Source organism: Xyrauchen texanus, chromosome 3 (assembly GCF_025860055.1).
Source record: "Xyrauchen texanus isolate HMW12.3.18 chromosome 3, RBS_HiC_50CHRs, whole genome shotgun sequence".
Classification (NCBI taxonomy): Eukaryota; Metazoa; Chordata; class Actinopteri; order Cypriniformes; family Catostomidae; genus Xyrauchen; species Xyrauchen texanus.
In genome coordinates, this window is record NC_068278.1 from 40,028,325 (window position 1) to 40,045,234 (window position 16,910).

The 16,910-nt window shown below is 39.0% G+C and overlaps 1 protein-coding gene across 1 annotated transcript in view; it reads left to right on the forward strand.

Annotated features, from left to right (window-relative positions):
• LOC127625288 (voltage-dependent N-type calcium channel subunit alpha-1B-like) overlaps window positions 1–16,910 on the forward strand; it is a 171,832-nt gene that overhangs the window by 125,599 nt on the left and 29,323 nt on the right. Inside the window, exons 20-30 of the mRNA XM_052100485.1 lie at window positions 3,783–4,574; window positions 5,238–5,359; window positions 5,894–6,014; window positions 7,780–7,909; window positions 8,073–8,132; window positions 8,722–8,828; window positions 9,770–9,781; window positions 12,422–12,442; window positions 14,808–14,904; window positions 15,506–15,666; window positions 16,540–16,677. Of these exons, the coding sequence (XP_051956445.1) occupies window positions 3,783–4,574; window positions 5,238–5,359; window positions 5,894–6,014; window positions 7,780–7,909; window positions 8,073–8,132; window positions 8,722–8,828; window positions 9,770–9,781; window positions 12,422–12,442; window positions 14,808–14,904; window positions 15,506–15,666; window positions 16,540–16,677 (1,761 nt within the window). The remainder of the gene's footprint in view (window positions 1–3,782; window positions 4,575–5,237; window positions 5,360–5,893; window positions 6,015–7,779; window positions 7,910–8,072; window positions 8,133–8,721; window positions 8,829–9,769; window positions 9,782–12,421; window positions 12,443–14,807; window positions 14,905–15,505; window positions 15,667–16,539; window positions 16,678–16,910) is intronic.

A 16,910-nucleotide genomic window follows, 5' to 3' on the forward strand; every position in this document is an offset into this window, starting at 1 on the left:
CTCGGCAGCTAAAGCTCTCGTGATGCTCTCAGGCAGGCTGGGCAACAGTTTTTCTATGAAAATAAGCGGCATACAAGTGCAACTCCTATCTATTTGAATTGGGAAAGACCGAAATTTCCAAAATGGTTGGTCAAGATTACTATCAAAGAACATATTTCAAATCAGTAGTAAAATCTGACAACAATGGTAACATAAATTTTGCTTCTTTACCTCTGATTACACCAAAAAACGCAATTTTCCTGGTTTGTATAGCTAATGCGCATTCGCATTCTCGAGTTGATTGACAAACTATGTCTGTATCTAAAAGGTGATTGGCTGTAAGGTGGGACTTCCTTTTCTACATCTGTTGTCTGTTGGGTGTTCCAATTTCTCCCATTAATTTGAATAGAAGTGGCCTGTCTCACTAAATAATCTCTGGTAATACTCATGCAACTTACAGATCCCATTCCCCTCTTTTTCCCCCATCTTTCCTTTCTTCAATCAATAAAATGGCAGAAAGTCCAAAAGAAAAGAAAAAGAAAAGGGATAGTTTAACAAAAAATTAATATTCTGTCATTATTTACTTAACCTCAGGTTGTTCCAAATCTGTATGACTTTGCCATTTCATAACCATTGTATTAAAACAGCCTGCAATATGCATTAAAATATCTCCTTTTGTGTTCACCATAAGAAAGGAAGTCATACGGTTTTGGAACGACATGTGGGTGAGAGAGAATTTTAGTTTTATGAGTGAACTATTTCTTCAAGATCATACTTTGAGGTCTGTCATAGAGTTGGATGCAGAGAGTCAATACCACATCATCTCGCTTGTCTGCAAGAACTGCAATCTGACCACAGGAGCCTTAGCAGTAGTGTCTGAAAATCAGTCTAAGAACTCAGAGTGTTCTCTTTCCCAACACCTGTCTACACATCGCTGTAGTTCACTCATCAAGCCTGCACCCTGGAACACCACCTTCCTGCTAGCGGTGTGCTCAGATTAAAGTGGTGAGGAGAAGAGAAAAGGCAAATGAAAGCAGAGATATGTTACTTTTCCTCTACTGAATCTTTCCTTTACCCTGAGAATCGTCTTGGGATTCTTGTACTCCCAATAAGAAATAAGGCATAGGATAACATTACCTAGTAGAACATTTCACATTTAATTTCTAATCGAGGTTCTCTCTTAATGGAGGGGTAGATATTAGTCCATTAAACCAGGCAAAGGCCACTAAATTGTGCATTTGTTGTGTATCATATGTATAGGATGCATGGTTAAAGTCAACATGAAATCAAAATTGACCCTGTTTACATTCTTAATGCAAATTCTTGGGTCTCATTCACTCATATATGCATATATGTAGCAGAAGTAGGTCTCAAGCTAAATTCCTGCCGGATTTACAACTGTTGTGTACACACATATGTACAGTGAGGGGAAAAAAGTATTTGATCCCCTGCTGATTTTGTACGTTTGCCCACTGACAAAGAAATGATCAGTCTATAATTTTAATGGTAGGTTAATTTGAACAGTGAGAGACAGAATAACAACAACAAAATCCATTAAAACACATGTCAATAATGTTATAAATTGAATTACATTTTAATAAGGGAAATAAGTATTCAACCCCCTCTCAATCAGAGATTTCTGGCTCCCAGGTGTCTTTTATACAGGGAACGAGCTGAGCTCCCTTTAAGAGTATGCTCCTAATCTCAATTTGTTACCTGTATAAACGACACCTGTTCACAGAAGCAATCAATCAATCAGATTCCAAACTCTCCACCATGGCCAAGACCAAAGAGCTGTCCAAGGATGTCAGGGACAAGATTGTAGATCTACACAAGATTGTAGATCTACAACAGTTGGTTCGATTATTCGCAAATGGAAGTAACAAAAGAACTGTCAATCTCCCTCGGTCTGGGGCTCCATGCAAGATCTCACCACGTGGAGTTGCAATGATCATGAGAACGGTGAGGAATCAGCCCAGAACTACACGGGAGGATCTTGTCAATGATCTCAAGGAAGCTGGGACCATAGTCACCAAGAAAACAATTGGTAACACACTACACCGTGAAGGACTGAAATCCTGATGTGCCCGCAAGGTCCCCCTGCTCAAGAAAGCACATGTACAGGCCTGTCTGAAATTTGCCAATGAACATCTGAATGATTCAGAGGAGATCTGGGTGAAAGTGTTGTGGTCAGATGAGACCAAAATCGAGCTCTTTGGCATCATCTCAACTCGCCGTGTTTGGAGGAGGAATGCTGCCTATGACCCCAAGAACATCATCTCCACCGACAAACATGGAGGTGGAAACATTATGCTTTGGGGGTGTTTTTCTGCTAAGGGGACAGGACAACTTCACCGCATCAAAGGGACGATGGACGGGGCCATGTACCGTCAAATCTTGGGTGAGAACCTCCTTCCCTCTTCCAGGGCATTGAAAATGGGTCATGGATGGGTATTCCAGCATGACAATGACCCAAAACACGAGTTGCCAAACATCAGACTCGAAAACTTAATGACTTGGAGAAGATCTGGAAAGAGGAGAGGGACAAAATCCCTCCTGAGATGTGTGCAAACCTGGTGGCCAACTACAAGAAACGTCTGACCTCTGTGATTGTCAACAAGGGTTTTGCCACCAATTACTAAATCATGTTTTGCAGAGGGGTCGAATACTTATTTCCCTCATTAAAATGCAATTAAATGTATACAATTTTTGTTATTCTGTTATTTTGTTATTAGCGTTTTTCTGGATTTTTTTTTTTTTTTTTGTTATTCTGTCTCTCACTGTTTAGATTAACCTACCATTAAAATTATAGACTGATCATTTGTTTGTCAGTGGGCAAACGTACAATATCAGCAGGGGATCAAATACTTTTTTCCCTCACTGTATGTGAGCTATAATACACATCGTTTTTGTTACTATAAAATAGATAAGACTTTGTCACTTAGTTATTCAGTTTCTAATAATAATAATATAATGTACTGTATACTATATAAAGTTCTGTACATGTGGTTTCTGTTCATTCTAAATTTTATCGTAAATGTATAAATAAATTAAAGTGCTTCCTGATGAATCATGTTTTCTGAGATCCATTCAATTCCAGAGAATGAAAATACCGTTTTGCTCAGAAATATTTCACACTATGGAAGTAAAATTGTTTGCAATCTGCAATTCACGTTGACTTTAAATTTCATTAGTCAAACCATCATCCACAAACACTTGCAGGATGAGTAAAGCATGTCCATAAATTAGCTTTGTGATTTGGCATCCATATAGACCTTTTCGTTTGAATAACTGCTCAAAACTTCCACCCTTATTGTGACGTATTGCAGCTATTCAATGTGAAGCGCTATTTTGAAATCACTTTTCTATGAATTCTATGATGAATTTATGACATTTTATGTAAAAGTGTTCAGATCCGATCACACATCTGCTGACATTAAAGGGGGTCTCGACATGGATGGAGACTAGCATCAACATCTTGCCTAACTGTGTTGTATTTAATGGAATAGTTCACCCAAAAATTTTAATTAAAAACTCATCAGTTACTCACCCTCACGTTGTTCAAAACCTTTATGCACTTCTTCTGTGGAACACAAAAAGGCAGAATGTTATGGACTGAGAACCTCAGTTTTACAATGAAAGTGAATAGTGACTGACATTCTGCCTAATTTACTGCACAACAAGTCATTTGGGTTTGACATGAGAGTGAGTAAATGATGACAGAACATTCATTTTTGGGCAAACTACCCCTATAATCTATCTGATGCTGACAGATATATTTCCATGAATCTTCTCTTCTTTAGTAAAGAGCAGCAGCGCTCCCTGAAGATGATGTCTGTGTGGGAGCAGCGCACCTCCCAGATCCGCAAGCACATGCAGGCCAGCAGCGAGGCGTTGTATGAAGAGGAGCTCAACCCTCGCTTGACCTCCAACCTTCTCCTTCGCCCTGACATCACGACCCACTTGGACCGGCCTCTGGTAGTTGAACCTCGCAGTGATGGCCCCATCAGCCCACACAGAGACAGGGACAAGCCCCAGGAACTGCAAAGGGATGCCGTCATGCAGGATGAAAGAGATCCTCCTTTGATGGAACCCCTGCAGTCCCACCCACCACGCAAGCACCACCGTCACAGGGAGCGGCCATCTAATGTGACCAATGAGAATGGAGACATGGTCCATGGCAAAGAGGGCAGACATCACGTTCATCACAGTCGCAGTAAAGAGCATGATGGGACACTCTGGAAGGAGGGGAAGAGCGACAGGAGCCGGAGCCGAGAGGGGGGCCGCAGACACCACCACCAGAGCTCAGTGGATGAGGGTGGAGAGAGAGAACATCGGCACCATCACTCCCACAGACATAACAAGGAGGGCAACGGAGTGGTCAGTGCTGGGGGGAAGAGTGAAAGGAGGTCAAGGCATAAGGAGGGCTCGCATTCAGGAACAAGAGAGGAGGAGAGGTGCTCCAGAGGGGAGATTGGAGGTAACGGGGGGAGGAAGCGTCACAAGCCGCGTACCAGTAAAGCTCAGTCCACGCTGGAGGGAGAGGAACAACTTGGGAATGGAGAGAATGAGGAGGGCAAGTCACACAGTCACAGGTAAAACTTTCTTACTAAAAAGTCTTTAATGAATTTTCTTGTGTAAAATGTATTTCTTACATTGAACTTTCCCGAAGTTGTATACAAAAGAACATTGTATGTTATCAATTGAGACTATTGGTCTTTGTTCTCTTTAAAGGGATAGTTCACCCAAATTATGAAAATTCTCTCATCCTTTACTCACCCTCATTCCATCCCAGATGTGTATGACTTTATTTCTTCTGCAGAACACAAATTAAGATTTTTAGAAAGATATTTCTGCTCTGTTGGTCCTTTCAATGCAAGTGAATGGTGACCAGAAATCTGATGGCCAAAATTGTAGAAAAAAGCATCATACATTTACATTTATGCATTTGGCAGACGCTTTTATCCAAAGCGACTTACAGTGCAATTATTACAGGGACAATCCCCCCGGAGCAACCTTGAGTTACGTGCCTTGCTCAAGGACACAATGGTGGTGGCCGTGGGGTTAGAACCTGTGACCTTCTGATTAACAGCCCTGTGCTTTTAGCCACTACGCCACCACCACTCATCATAAAAGTAATCCATAATAATCCAGTGGTTAAATCTATTTCTTTAGAAGCAAAAATATAGGTGTGCGTAAGAAACAGATCAATATATACAGAGTAATTTTTTACTAGATATCTTCACTTTTACTTTCAGACGTGAAAGTGAGAAACCAGAAGACTCTGACAACAAGAGGAACATTGGTCAGACTGGAGGAATGAGCACACACATTCCTGTGACCGTCACATCTCCTCCAGGAGAGACGACCCTCATACCCAGTCAGTATTTCTCATACAGGCCATTTCAGCTCACAATTACTTTTTTTTCACTGCTTTTATGCTCACATATTAAGTTGCATTCATGTGCCACTTTCTAAAGGAAATGAAAGGGATAGTTCACCAAAAAATGAAAATTCTGTCACCATTGACCCACCCTCAATATGTTCCAAACCTATATTACTTTTTTCTTCCATGGAACACAAAAGGAGGTAGACAGAATTACAGCATCAGTCACCATTCACTTTCAATGTATGCAGTGAACGTTAATGGTGACTGAGACTAACATACTTTTATGTTCCATGAATGAAAGAGTATTACAAATATTGTTATTAATCTCTGGGATAAACAAAAGTATTTTAACATATGAAAAATTACTCACTTCCCCAATTTTAAATGCCAATATTATAGATGCTGGGAAAAAGATGTTCTAGGAGAGATTACAATTATACAGAATGCAGCTTTTGGCATTTTATAGAGTTGTGAATAGGTTTTAAAATATATTGATTTCCACATGACATTTGTTTGTCTCTTCAGTGAACAGTATAGACAGCGAAACAATGCCTATGACTGAGAAGAATCTGGAGGATCTGAACCAGAGCTGCCCTCGTCCCATCCTACCTTTCAGCTCAATGTTCATCTTCAGCCCAACCAATCCGTGAGTGTGTGGCAGTGCTGGGGAATACCAAGCAGGAAGTAGCAATGCTATTAACTTAAATGAGTGTTGTGGCTTTCATGATGTGTTTAGTATCTTTGAAGCCATCTTGTGCATGCTTAAAAGATGACTAAAAGAACCTTTAGCAGGTGTACAGATTTCAAATTGACATTGTTTCTCTACTACTGTTGGAAAAGGACCAAAAAAAATGATTACTCATCTTGCACTACACAGATTTTTGTCCAATCAAATGCTCTTTAGAATGAGAATGTCCCTCCCCCTTTTCAAGCAACAGTTTAAAGTAGCTTCCCCAACACTTGCGTGTGGAATCTCAAACATGCACAACTGTTGTAGATGGCGAATGGCAAACTACCAAGGCTATTATATGGGCAAATGTTTTTGCTTATTACCCTTCTGAACCATCCCTCACATTTGCTGTAAAGTTTGACTGTGTGTGTGTTTTAGGTAAACACTTTACATGTTAAACAGATCAGGACAGAACAGAACAAGTCTAAAAGACATCCAATGCCATAAACCTCTACTTAAAGCTGTGTACTGAGGAGCAGCTGCCAAATACATAATATATAACCTAGCTGTCTATGGCCCTGTTGGGGTACCAGTCTTATTGTATTGTTTTATAACGGTGCCTTGAGTGTGACATTGCCTTTATGCATCAGTTCAATAAATACGTTAATATCGAAATTTTAAGACACAAAATAGACTATTTTTCCAAACAAAGCCAAAGTGGTATTGCCGCTTAGCCACATACAGCATGATTGGAACCTCGCAAACACAGAAGGGTGAAGTTATATAAACAATAAAGCACCTCAATGCATTTACACTAAATGTCAGCACTGTTTGAATGCTGCTTGGCCAATAATATTAGAGGATTGGAACCAACTATTGTAAAATACTAATTACCAGTGATCATATGTCTATAGATACATCCAAAGAAATGTATAGGAGTCAGACTTAAAGGAATTGTTTACCCAAAAATGAAAATGCTCTGATCATTTACTCACCCTCATGTCATACCAGATGTGAATGACTTTCTTTCTTCTGAAGAACACAAAGATTTTTAGAAGGATATCTCCATTCTGTAGGCCCATACAATGCAAGTGAATGGTGACCAAAACTTTGAAGCTCCAAAAAGCACAAATTGAGCATAAAAATAATCCATAAGACTCCGGTGTTTTAATCCATGTCTTCTGAAATGATCCAATAGGTTTTGTGTGAGAACAGACCAAAATATATTTTTCACAATAACTCTTGTCATCTGCAGTCTCCTTGACTATCATGATTTCAAGCTCGATTAAACTTCCTAGCTCCATCTAGCGCTCTGCCCATGCATCAAGCACTTGGAAGTGTAATTGGTCTTGAAATTATGATCGTGCCAAGAGACCCCAATTGCAAGATGTACAGTGAAAAATTCATTTTATTTTGGTCTGTTCTCACCCAAAAATGATTAAATTGCTTCAGAAGACATGGATTAAAACACCGGAGTTTTATGGATTACTTTTTATGCTGCCTTTATTTGCTTTTTGGAGCTTCAAAATTTTGGTCACAATTTACTTGCATTATGTGGACCTACAGAGCTGACATATTATTCTAAAAATCATTGCTTTTGTTCTGTAGAAGAAAGAAAGTCATACACATCTGGGATGACATGAGTAAATGATGAGAGAATTATAATTTTTGGTGAACTATCCCTTTAAATAAGATCTAATTGTCATTAGCCTCCCTTTGACGCTGTGTAATTTTTGTGTAGGGTGAGGCGTCTGTGCCACTACATTGTAAGTCTACGTTACTTTGAGATGTGTATCCTGGTGGTTATTGCCATGAGCAGTATAGCCCTGGCTGCTGAGGACCCAGTCCAAGCCAATGCCCCTCGTAACAATGTGAGTCAACACTTTAAAAATGTATATCTTTTGTCTGGCTTTTCAAAATCACATTTCACCTTTTTTTCACCTGACCTTTTTTTCCAATATGTCACAATGAACCGAGGGCAATCTGATGCCTTTGCTCTTTTATTTATTGATTTTTGTACAATTCACTTTATAGGTGCTGAAGTATTTGGACTATGTCTTCACTGGTGTTTTCACATTTGAGATGGTCATTAAGGTAAGTGTAAGGTAAATTACTGTGCACTATTTCTCGGAGATCTGCACAGGATCCTTTTAATAGACCCAGAAGTCTTCTCAAGTTCTCTCATGAGCTGGATTTATATGAGGATATTTGATGCTGGTCTCTCTTTCTCTGTTCCTAAGAGTATTTATTTCTAGACTACTCTCATTTACTTATGAATGAAACACTGTGAGCATGTCTTAATATGCTATTTGGGTTAAAGATTTGGGTGCCAGGGTTTTAACCTCAATGATATTACATATTTAAGCAATCACACAAGCAAGTTTGAATATTGATTGAGTATTGTGTGGGTCTGATTGGGCAGCATCATGCCACATCATGCACGATTGCTAGTGTAATATTACTTTTGTACAATGATTCTATAAACAAGAAGTTCATATTGAGTGACACCCTGAGTAATGCAATGAATGACATGGTATTTTGAACACCAAAAAGCACAGACAAGAGGAGTGGTACAAGCTGTCAAGCATCAACACTCTTGGAATATCAACACTCTTGGACCACTGCTTGTCCAATCATAGTAGAGGTCTGTCAATGACTGTATAATGTTTTTTTTCTTCATCAGATGGTGGATTTAGGTTTATTACTGCATCCCAGTTCGTACTTCAGAGATCTATGGAATATTCTGGACTTCATTGTGGTCAGCGGTGCACTTGTGGCATTTGCATTCTCGTAAGTGTCCCAGTATTTTTAAATCCTGACTGAAACCCACACAGCTATTAGACGGTTCTCAAAACCTTTACTTTGCACAACTTCTATCATTGATTTTCTTTGCTGTGTGAATCCAGAGCTGGAAATTTGATATGCGTTAAATTCCTCTCATTCATCATGCTGTGAGCAGTGGGCAAAAAAAGAAAGCTTTGATTAAGATGTTCGCCAGCTCTCTCTGATTTGTTGTTTCCTTCCTGTCCTTTGGGTCAATTAAAATCACTTTATTCGCATTTCGACAATGCGTTCCTTGTTGTTATTCATTAAAGAGAATGAGTGCATGTATGTCTCTGTGTTACTATGTGTGTGTGTGAGTTTGTGTATGTGTGGGAGCTAATAAAGGAGTTGTCTGATAAGATCAGCTGTTTGCTCATGTTCGGTGGTGTAATGGATGGGCCACCGCTACACTTTAGTATTGAGGAAATACTATTAGATGCTTTTAGAAACAGTTAGGGAAACTTGCCAGTTCAACAGAAACAGAAAGTGAGCTGAAAAAAAAAACGCCTAAGCTGTTTTGCTGGTTGTAGTTGTTCCGCCTGGTTTTAGAGAGTTTTTGGACGCATGTCTGTTGGGCAGGCTGGGAGACAACCTGAATATCATCTTGTTAAGAATGGGAGGCCAGTTAGACTATCTTAAACCAGCTTAAGATAGTTTAAGCTGTTTTTTAGTTTTTTGGTTTCAGCACGGTTCCTGATATTGGCTTGTGAATTTGAGCTATAACAAGGGCATCTCAGAATAAGTGGTCTTTTGGCTTGTTGTCTTCAAAGCAGACATGTACTGCCTAATCTGTCTACTTCCTGTTTGTCTTAGTGTTTTTTGTTGTGGCATGTTATATGTGTGTTCTGTTGTGCTGTCACTGACTTCCCTCTCTTCCTCTGTTTCTCTCTGCCTGGAATCACTTGAAGGAGCTTCATGGGGTAACACCTTAACTCTCTCTGTGTCCTTGTTTCTGTCTTTGTCTCTTTCTTTCACTCTTCGTCTTACTGCCTGTCTCTGTGAGTCGAATAATGCTTAGGTCATAGGCAAATGTTGATGCATGGAATTTTCTGCAGTTTTTCAGCCTCTCCATAATCCATCATTGAGCAGCATCACATGCGCATCTGCAGTAGGGATGGGTCACGATGGTTGACTAGTCTCCAACAGCTGATTATTTAATTAATGAGGTGGACTAGTTAATCTATATATACCCACTGACTGAGCACTTTATTAGGACACAATGGTCCCAATAAAGTTCCCTAGAGGTCTTCTGTTGTTGTAGCCCATCCACTTCAAGGTTCGACATGTTGTGTGTTCTGAGATGCTATTCTGCTCTCTACAATTGTACAGAGTGGTTATCTGAGTTAGTGTAGCCTTTCTTTCAGCTCGAACTAGTCTGGCTTTTCTCCATTGACCTCTCAAATCAACAAGGCATTTCCGTCTGCAGAACTGCCGCTCACTGGATGCTTTTTGTTTTTGGCACCATTCTGAGTAAACTCTTGAGACTGTTGTGTGTGAACATCCCAGGAGATCAGAAGTTACAGAAATACTCAAACCAGCCTGTCTGGCACTAGCAGTCATGCCACGTTCTAAATCACTGAGATCAAATTTTTTCCCCATTCTGATGATTGATGTCATCAGAATGCAGTGGTGGCTCAGTGGTTGAGGCTCAGGGTTACTGACCAGAAGGTTCAAGCCCCAGCACCACCAAGATGCCACTGTTGGGCCCTTGAGCAAGGCACTTAACTCCAGGTTGCTCCAGGGGGATTGTCCCTGTAATAACTGCATTGTAAGTCGCTTTGAATAAAAGCGTCTGCCAAATGCGTAAATGTAAATGTAAATGATGTGAACATTAACTGAAGCTCCTGACCCATATCTGAATGATTTTATGAATTACAGTGCTGCCACACGATTGATTAGATAACCGCATGAACAAGTTAGGGCACAGGTGACCCTAATAAAGTGCTTAGTAAGTGTATATTTGTTTTTATATATTTTTACATGTGAAATTTGTATCTCGCTGTTTTTTCAGTGTCTCGTATAGGGTCGTTCAGGCCACCCTACATATTTGAAAACATGTAGTTTTGCACATCCCTAATTTGCAGCCTAAGTTCTTAATTGTTCTTTCTTCATATCGTTTCATTCTCCAGTCATGAGGGATAGATGCTATTCATCTATTTAATTCCTTAAAAATATTCCTACTGCTGTCAGTATGTCGCAGTGGTACTTACTGTATATGGAGCATCCTGGACAATCCCCACAGTGCCTGTAGAGAGGATGGTTTGTTTATGTGTATTTTGTGCAGCTCAGTGCCTGTGCCATATCAAATCAAAAGATGACCTGTCAGATAAGGTTTTAATGGCATATCAAGCAGAGCAGGTCTGGCTTTCTTTGGCCAATGTTGCAGCATTGTTCACTTGAGACATCACTCCAGCTCTCCATTGAATTGACGGGCATGAGAATATGAACATATTTACATGCTTATCTCACTGCCTGCTATCATATTCACATGAGATCCTGCTGGGATTGGCCAGTGTGCTCTGTGGAGTTGAAGCATAGTATTAAAGCATAACATTTTGCCCATATGCCAAAATCAAATCATATGCTTTTTTGAGACTTGCTAGTTCATAGTTTTTGGACAGTAAAGTATAACATTACATTGCTGGCATTGCAGAGCAAGCAAAATGTGAATATTACCTTTCAACCATGCTCAAGATGATCTGAATCAGATCGGAACTGTTGTTAGTGCTACATCTCTAGCATTTCTTTTTAGCGTGTCTTGGTATCCACTCCAGATATTGATCATGTTGGTTTTCAGATCCATTTTCAGATGTTCCTCTCTCTGTCAAGTCTACCCTTCATCTCTGCTACAGCTGTCTCTGCAGACTCCACCAAATGAAGCTGCCATTCTGTAACCTTAAAACAAACAAAATGCATTTGGAATTGTCTGTTTAAGCCACCATACAAAGCCTTTTCCTCCTTTTGTCAGTTGCCGAATCATTTGCCTACAAACACTCTCATAGCTTCCTTTTACTTCGGCATACAGAACAGTCATTATGCCTTTTCTCGCATTTTAAGCCTCACAAAAGAATGTGACAAAATGTAAAAAATCTCTCTTTTGTTCTGTTTGAAATGTTAAGTCCAGTGTTTAAAAAAGATTATTTGGTTAAAGGAATAGTTCACCCAAAAATGAAAATTCTGTAATTTACTCTCTCTTGTGTTGCTGCAAATCATATTACTGACTTTCTTCTGTGGATCACACACACACACACACACACACACACACACACACACACACACACACACACACACACACACACACACAAAAGATGTTAGAAAGAATGTAAGCTTCTGTCACCATTCAATTTCATTGCATTTTATTTTCCCGTACAATGAAATGTAATAGTGACAAAGGCTGTCAGTCCCTGTGACCATTCCCTAGACATTTTGCCAACCATCCCGTGATGACTAAATTGTAATTTTTGGGTGAGCTATCCCTTCGACTTTAAGTGCAGAGGTACTTCCTGTACTCAGCATGTCATAATGTTTTGCCTTGTGCTTGTGTTCTTTTCACTCATTAGATCACAGCAAAGCATAAACAGGTGGGGAACCCCCGATATTCTACCTTCTCATTGATATCCTTCGTTATCCCATTGTCCTGGGTTGACTGGGATAATGTCCTTTACTATCGCTGCATATAAGTGGAGTGAGAGTATCTGTACAGGGTTGGAGCCTCTACAATAACACTGATATCTTTTATCAGGACCTCGCAATGAATGTTGTATTATTGTGAAACAACTTTTAATGACCGAAATTATTAGCTGCGGTTCTGTGAAAGTCATCAGAGTGTCTATTGAGATATTATTGAAGTTCTATTTGTGTGTATTGGGTTTGGGGAATCACAACAGGCCCTGTACAGTGAATGCATGCTAGATTCATGTGCATCAGGGAGCTTGGGTGGAGTTGCATGACTTACCGAGCCCTGTAATTGTGCCAAAGGAGTTACTTAACCATGCTGATTGGTGACCATGCTGTAAGGTTTCTGCTGATTGGTGGTTAGATTGGTGTTAGAGGATTTAGAGAGGAATGTATGGACTGTGCATGTGTGTGTAGACATTGTTGCTGCCTAGGGGTTAAGATCGCTTAGATTAATGATAAAAACCTACAAATATAATACATCACTTGTCCCTTCAAATAGAAAGGTAATTTGTAGGTATTTTATTTTGAAAGCTGAATAGAGGGATAGTTCTCTTTTGGGATTTTTATATTTTAAACATTTTCACTATTATCTCTTGAAGTTATTTCTACTGATTCTTCTGTCAGCACCAATCATACATCTGCCAATGCCTTTTTTATACCAATGCTTTGTTATCTGAGTTAAAGACCATTAATTGATTGCGATGTGATTTTGATACTCTCTCAGAGATCCTGTTGTTTTCTCTTCCATTGCTTTACTGGAAGAACCAAACGGTCACTGCAAACCAGTGCAAAGTACATTACTTCTGATTCAGCCAACAGACATCACCATGTCCAAATCAACAGGCACACATGCAGTGTTAGGATTGCTGATCTATTACTCAACATACTGTATTTGGACTTCAATTTTATATTGATGTCTGTTAAATAGTTGTAATGTAGCAGTCAATGGAAAGTAAACCCATTAACCATGGGGCTTAAAGGGATAGTTCACCCTATAAATAAAAATTCTGTCATCATTTACTCAATCTAATGTTTTTTAAAACCCGTATGACTTTATATATTTTGTATCTTTGAACATAAAAGGAGATGTTAGGCAGCATATCTCAATTACTAATTTCCTTTCATTGCATCTTTTTCCACATAAATAAAGTGAGTTGTTACTGATGCTGTCATTTTACCTAACATTTTATTTTGTTTCACTGAGAATAAAAAAAGTCGTATGGGTTTGAAACAATATGAGGTTGCGTAAATTATGACAGGACTTAAATTTTTGTGTGAACATTATAAAGTAAGCGTTATTTAAATGAATGTAATGTCTCATAATAAATATGATTCTTTTAGCTATATGCCTATTTAATGTTTAAGGCTTCCATTGTTCATATGACCATGAAGTATTTGTTTATATAATAAATCCGTTATCAACTGTGCTTGTCCTTGCATTTACTTCATTAAATGGCATTGTAAGCTTGGCAGTGATGATTTGAGCATTCAGAAGCTAAAGCATGAATGATTTCCACTCAGGGCTGCTCTTTTCTTTAAGGGTGAAATAACTTGGAAACTGTATTTGATTTAGTCTTCATCTTGTAAATGTATTTTCTTTCAATGAACCTTGTGTTGCATTGAATACATGCAGTGTATTCAAATACGTGCAGTCAGTTAATCGAGTTGAAGCATTTGAACATCAGCTTGATAAAGACTTAAAACAAAACAGCATTGGTTGCTGACAAGAAACAATGCCCTTTTTGAGGGTGGGGTTTCTTTGTTATAATTGGTGGTGTGTTTGTTCTGTAAGAATCTGATGCTAAGCAGTGTTTGGGTTGAATCCATGATGCCTTTCTTATTTTTTGCATGAGTGGTGCTAATACTAATGTATCATTTAATAACATTTACGACAGAGCTTGTTTATTGTATAGGTATTAACCAGTACCTGCATGTAATACAGATTGCATTTCATACTCTTGTCACCAAGGCATGTGCTTTTGTGGAACAACACCAATCCATTTCTGAACGATTTAAAGCTACAACACTTAAAACTTTGTGCAAAACAGAGTTGGCTGTTTTATTCAGTTTGTTGAGTCTATAAAGAGGGGTGAGTATTATGTTTAGACTAGTTTCATTTAGTGCCCAAATGTTTATATTTTAATCAAAGGAAACACTTGCATCATGTTCACTCACATTCTCACATGTTTTGTCTGTGGCTATTCATAGCTTGTTGGCATGTGTTTGATTCTGCATTTACTGACCTTTTGCTTGTTTTGACTTGTGTAGAGGGACAAAGGGCAAAGACATCAGCACCATTAAGTCCCTGAGGGTGTTGCGAGTATTGCGGCCTCTGAAGACCATTAAACGTCTACCAAAACTGAAGGTACATATTTAATTTCATTATGTTAATGCAACTATCACACATGATGCTGAACTCCTGCAGTTTTCGTTACAGTGAGATATCAGCTAAAACTAGAAGAAGGCTGGTATAGCTGGTAGTTTGGCCAAGCTAGTGTTTCTCTGGTCACCCAGCCTGATCAAGGTGGTGTTTAGCTGATCTCACAGCCTGGTAAAGCTGGTATTTAGCTGGCCTAGCTTGTCTGCCAGCCTTGCCAGCATAATGTTTAGCTGGTTGAGCTGGTCGGCCACTGGTCTCCCATTCTGATCAGTTTTCAAGTGCCTAAAACCCCTTTAGAACCTACAAAACAGACCAGCCTGACCATTTTGGCCAGCCTTCGAGACCGGTTATCCACCTAGGCGGGTATTGCTTCTTTGAAACCTGTTAGTGTTGCTTTGCAGATAACTGGAAATCATTTATTCTCAGTTGTGACAGATTAAGTGTGTGAATTTGTATCTGTTGATACTTCAATTCTGTTGTAATGGTCTGTAAAACGATCTCATTCAGCTTTTTAACTTTAGTTGGTTGTTAATGAGCCAGATTTTATGCCAAAATTTAGTGTATGTGTATGCATGCTCTCTCTTAGGCTGTGTTCGACTGTGTGGTGAACTCCTTGAAGAACGTGCTAAATATCCTCATTGTCTACATCCTGTTCATGTTCATCTTCGCTGTCATTGCTGTGCAGCTCTTCAAGGGCAAGTTTTTCTTCTGCACAGATGAGTCCAAGTCCCTGGATAAAGACTGCAGGTAGAGTGGGATTAAAACAGGGAAACTGAATATAGGGGGCTGCTTTCTGACGCCTGAAGTACTCCCTGCAGGCATGCAGCAGTACTGTCTAAATCTATGCTGAATTTAGGGAAGAAAATGTAATCGATTTATGGCACTTTAAAGGGATAGTTCACCCAACATAAAACAATTCTATCATCATTTACTCACCCTAATGCCATCCCAGATGTGTATGACTTTTTGTATTCAGCTGAACACAAACTAGGATTTTTTGAAGAATATCTCAGCTCTGTAGATTCATACAATGCAAGTGAATGGTGGTAAGAACTTTGAAGGTCCAAAAAGCATATATAGGCAGCATAAAAGTAATCCATAATACTCCAGTAGTTAAATCAATATCTCATGAAGTGATATGATTGGTGTGGGTGAGAAACAGATCAATATTTATGTCCTTTTTTTGGTGATCCAAATGATTTGTACATTTGCCACCTATTTGGCAGGGAAGGGAATTTATAGTAAGAAAGGACTTAAATATTTATCTGCATCATTATGGATATGGATCATATGGAAATTTTAATTAGTCATATGATTCCTTTTATGCTGCCTATTCTTTTTTTGCTCAGCTTTTAAATATTTAATAATTTCCATCAACCAAATATTGATTTCAGAGCCAATCACACTTTTGGGTCAGTTCTTTTCAATGAATCACTCAAAACACTTCACCATCAATCTGAAAGATTCCTTAGTGAAAAGCCATTGAAATTCATTGGGAACCCTGACTCTTAAGGTTAAATGATTGTACTGTGAAATGATCAGTCAAGTAATGCTCTATAAAATTATCATATAGTATTTGAACTATATGAAGATGCTCTGTATTTTGTTTATTTTTATCAGAGGGCTGTTCTTAGATTATGAAAAGGACGGGGTGGCAGCCCAGCCTAGGGTGTGGAGGAAATATGACTTCCACTATGACAATGTGTTGTGGGCGTTTCTCACTCTCTTCACTGTTTCCACTGGAGAGGGCTGGCCCACGTAAGTTACATACACATGCATTCACATTTATAAACTATTTTTGCCTGATTAAAAAAAAAGGCCCATTATGTACAAATCACAGATTTTTGTCAGTTGGGTATATTTTGTTTTATACTGTGTACCTGTTTACTTTCCAGTATATTATTTGTAAGGATTAAAACTCCGTAAAAGATTCTGTCCTTTTCAAACACTTCCCTTGTGTCCTCTGACCCCTCAGTGGCCTTTTATTCTCT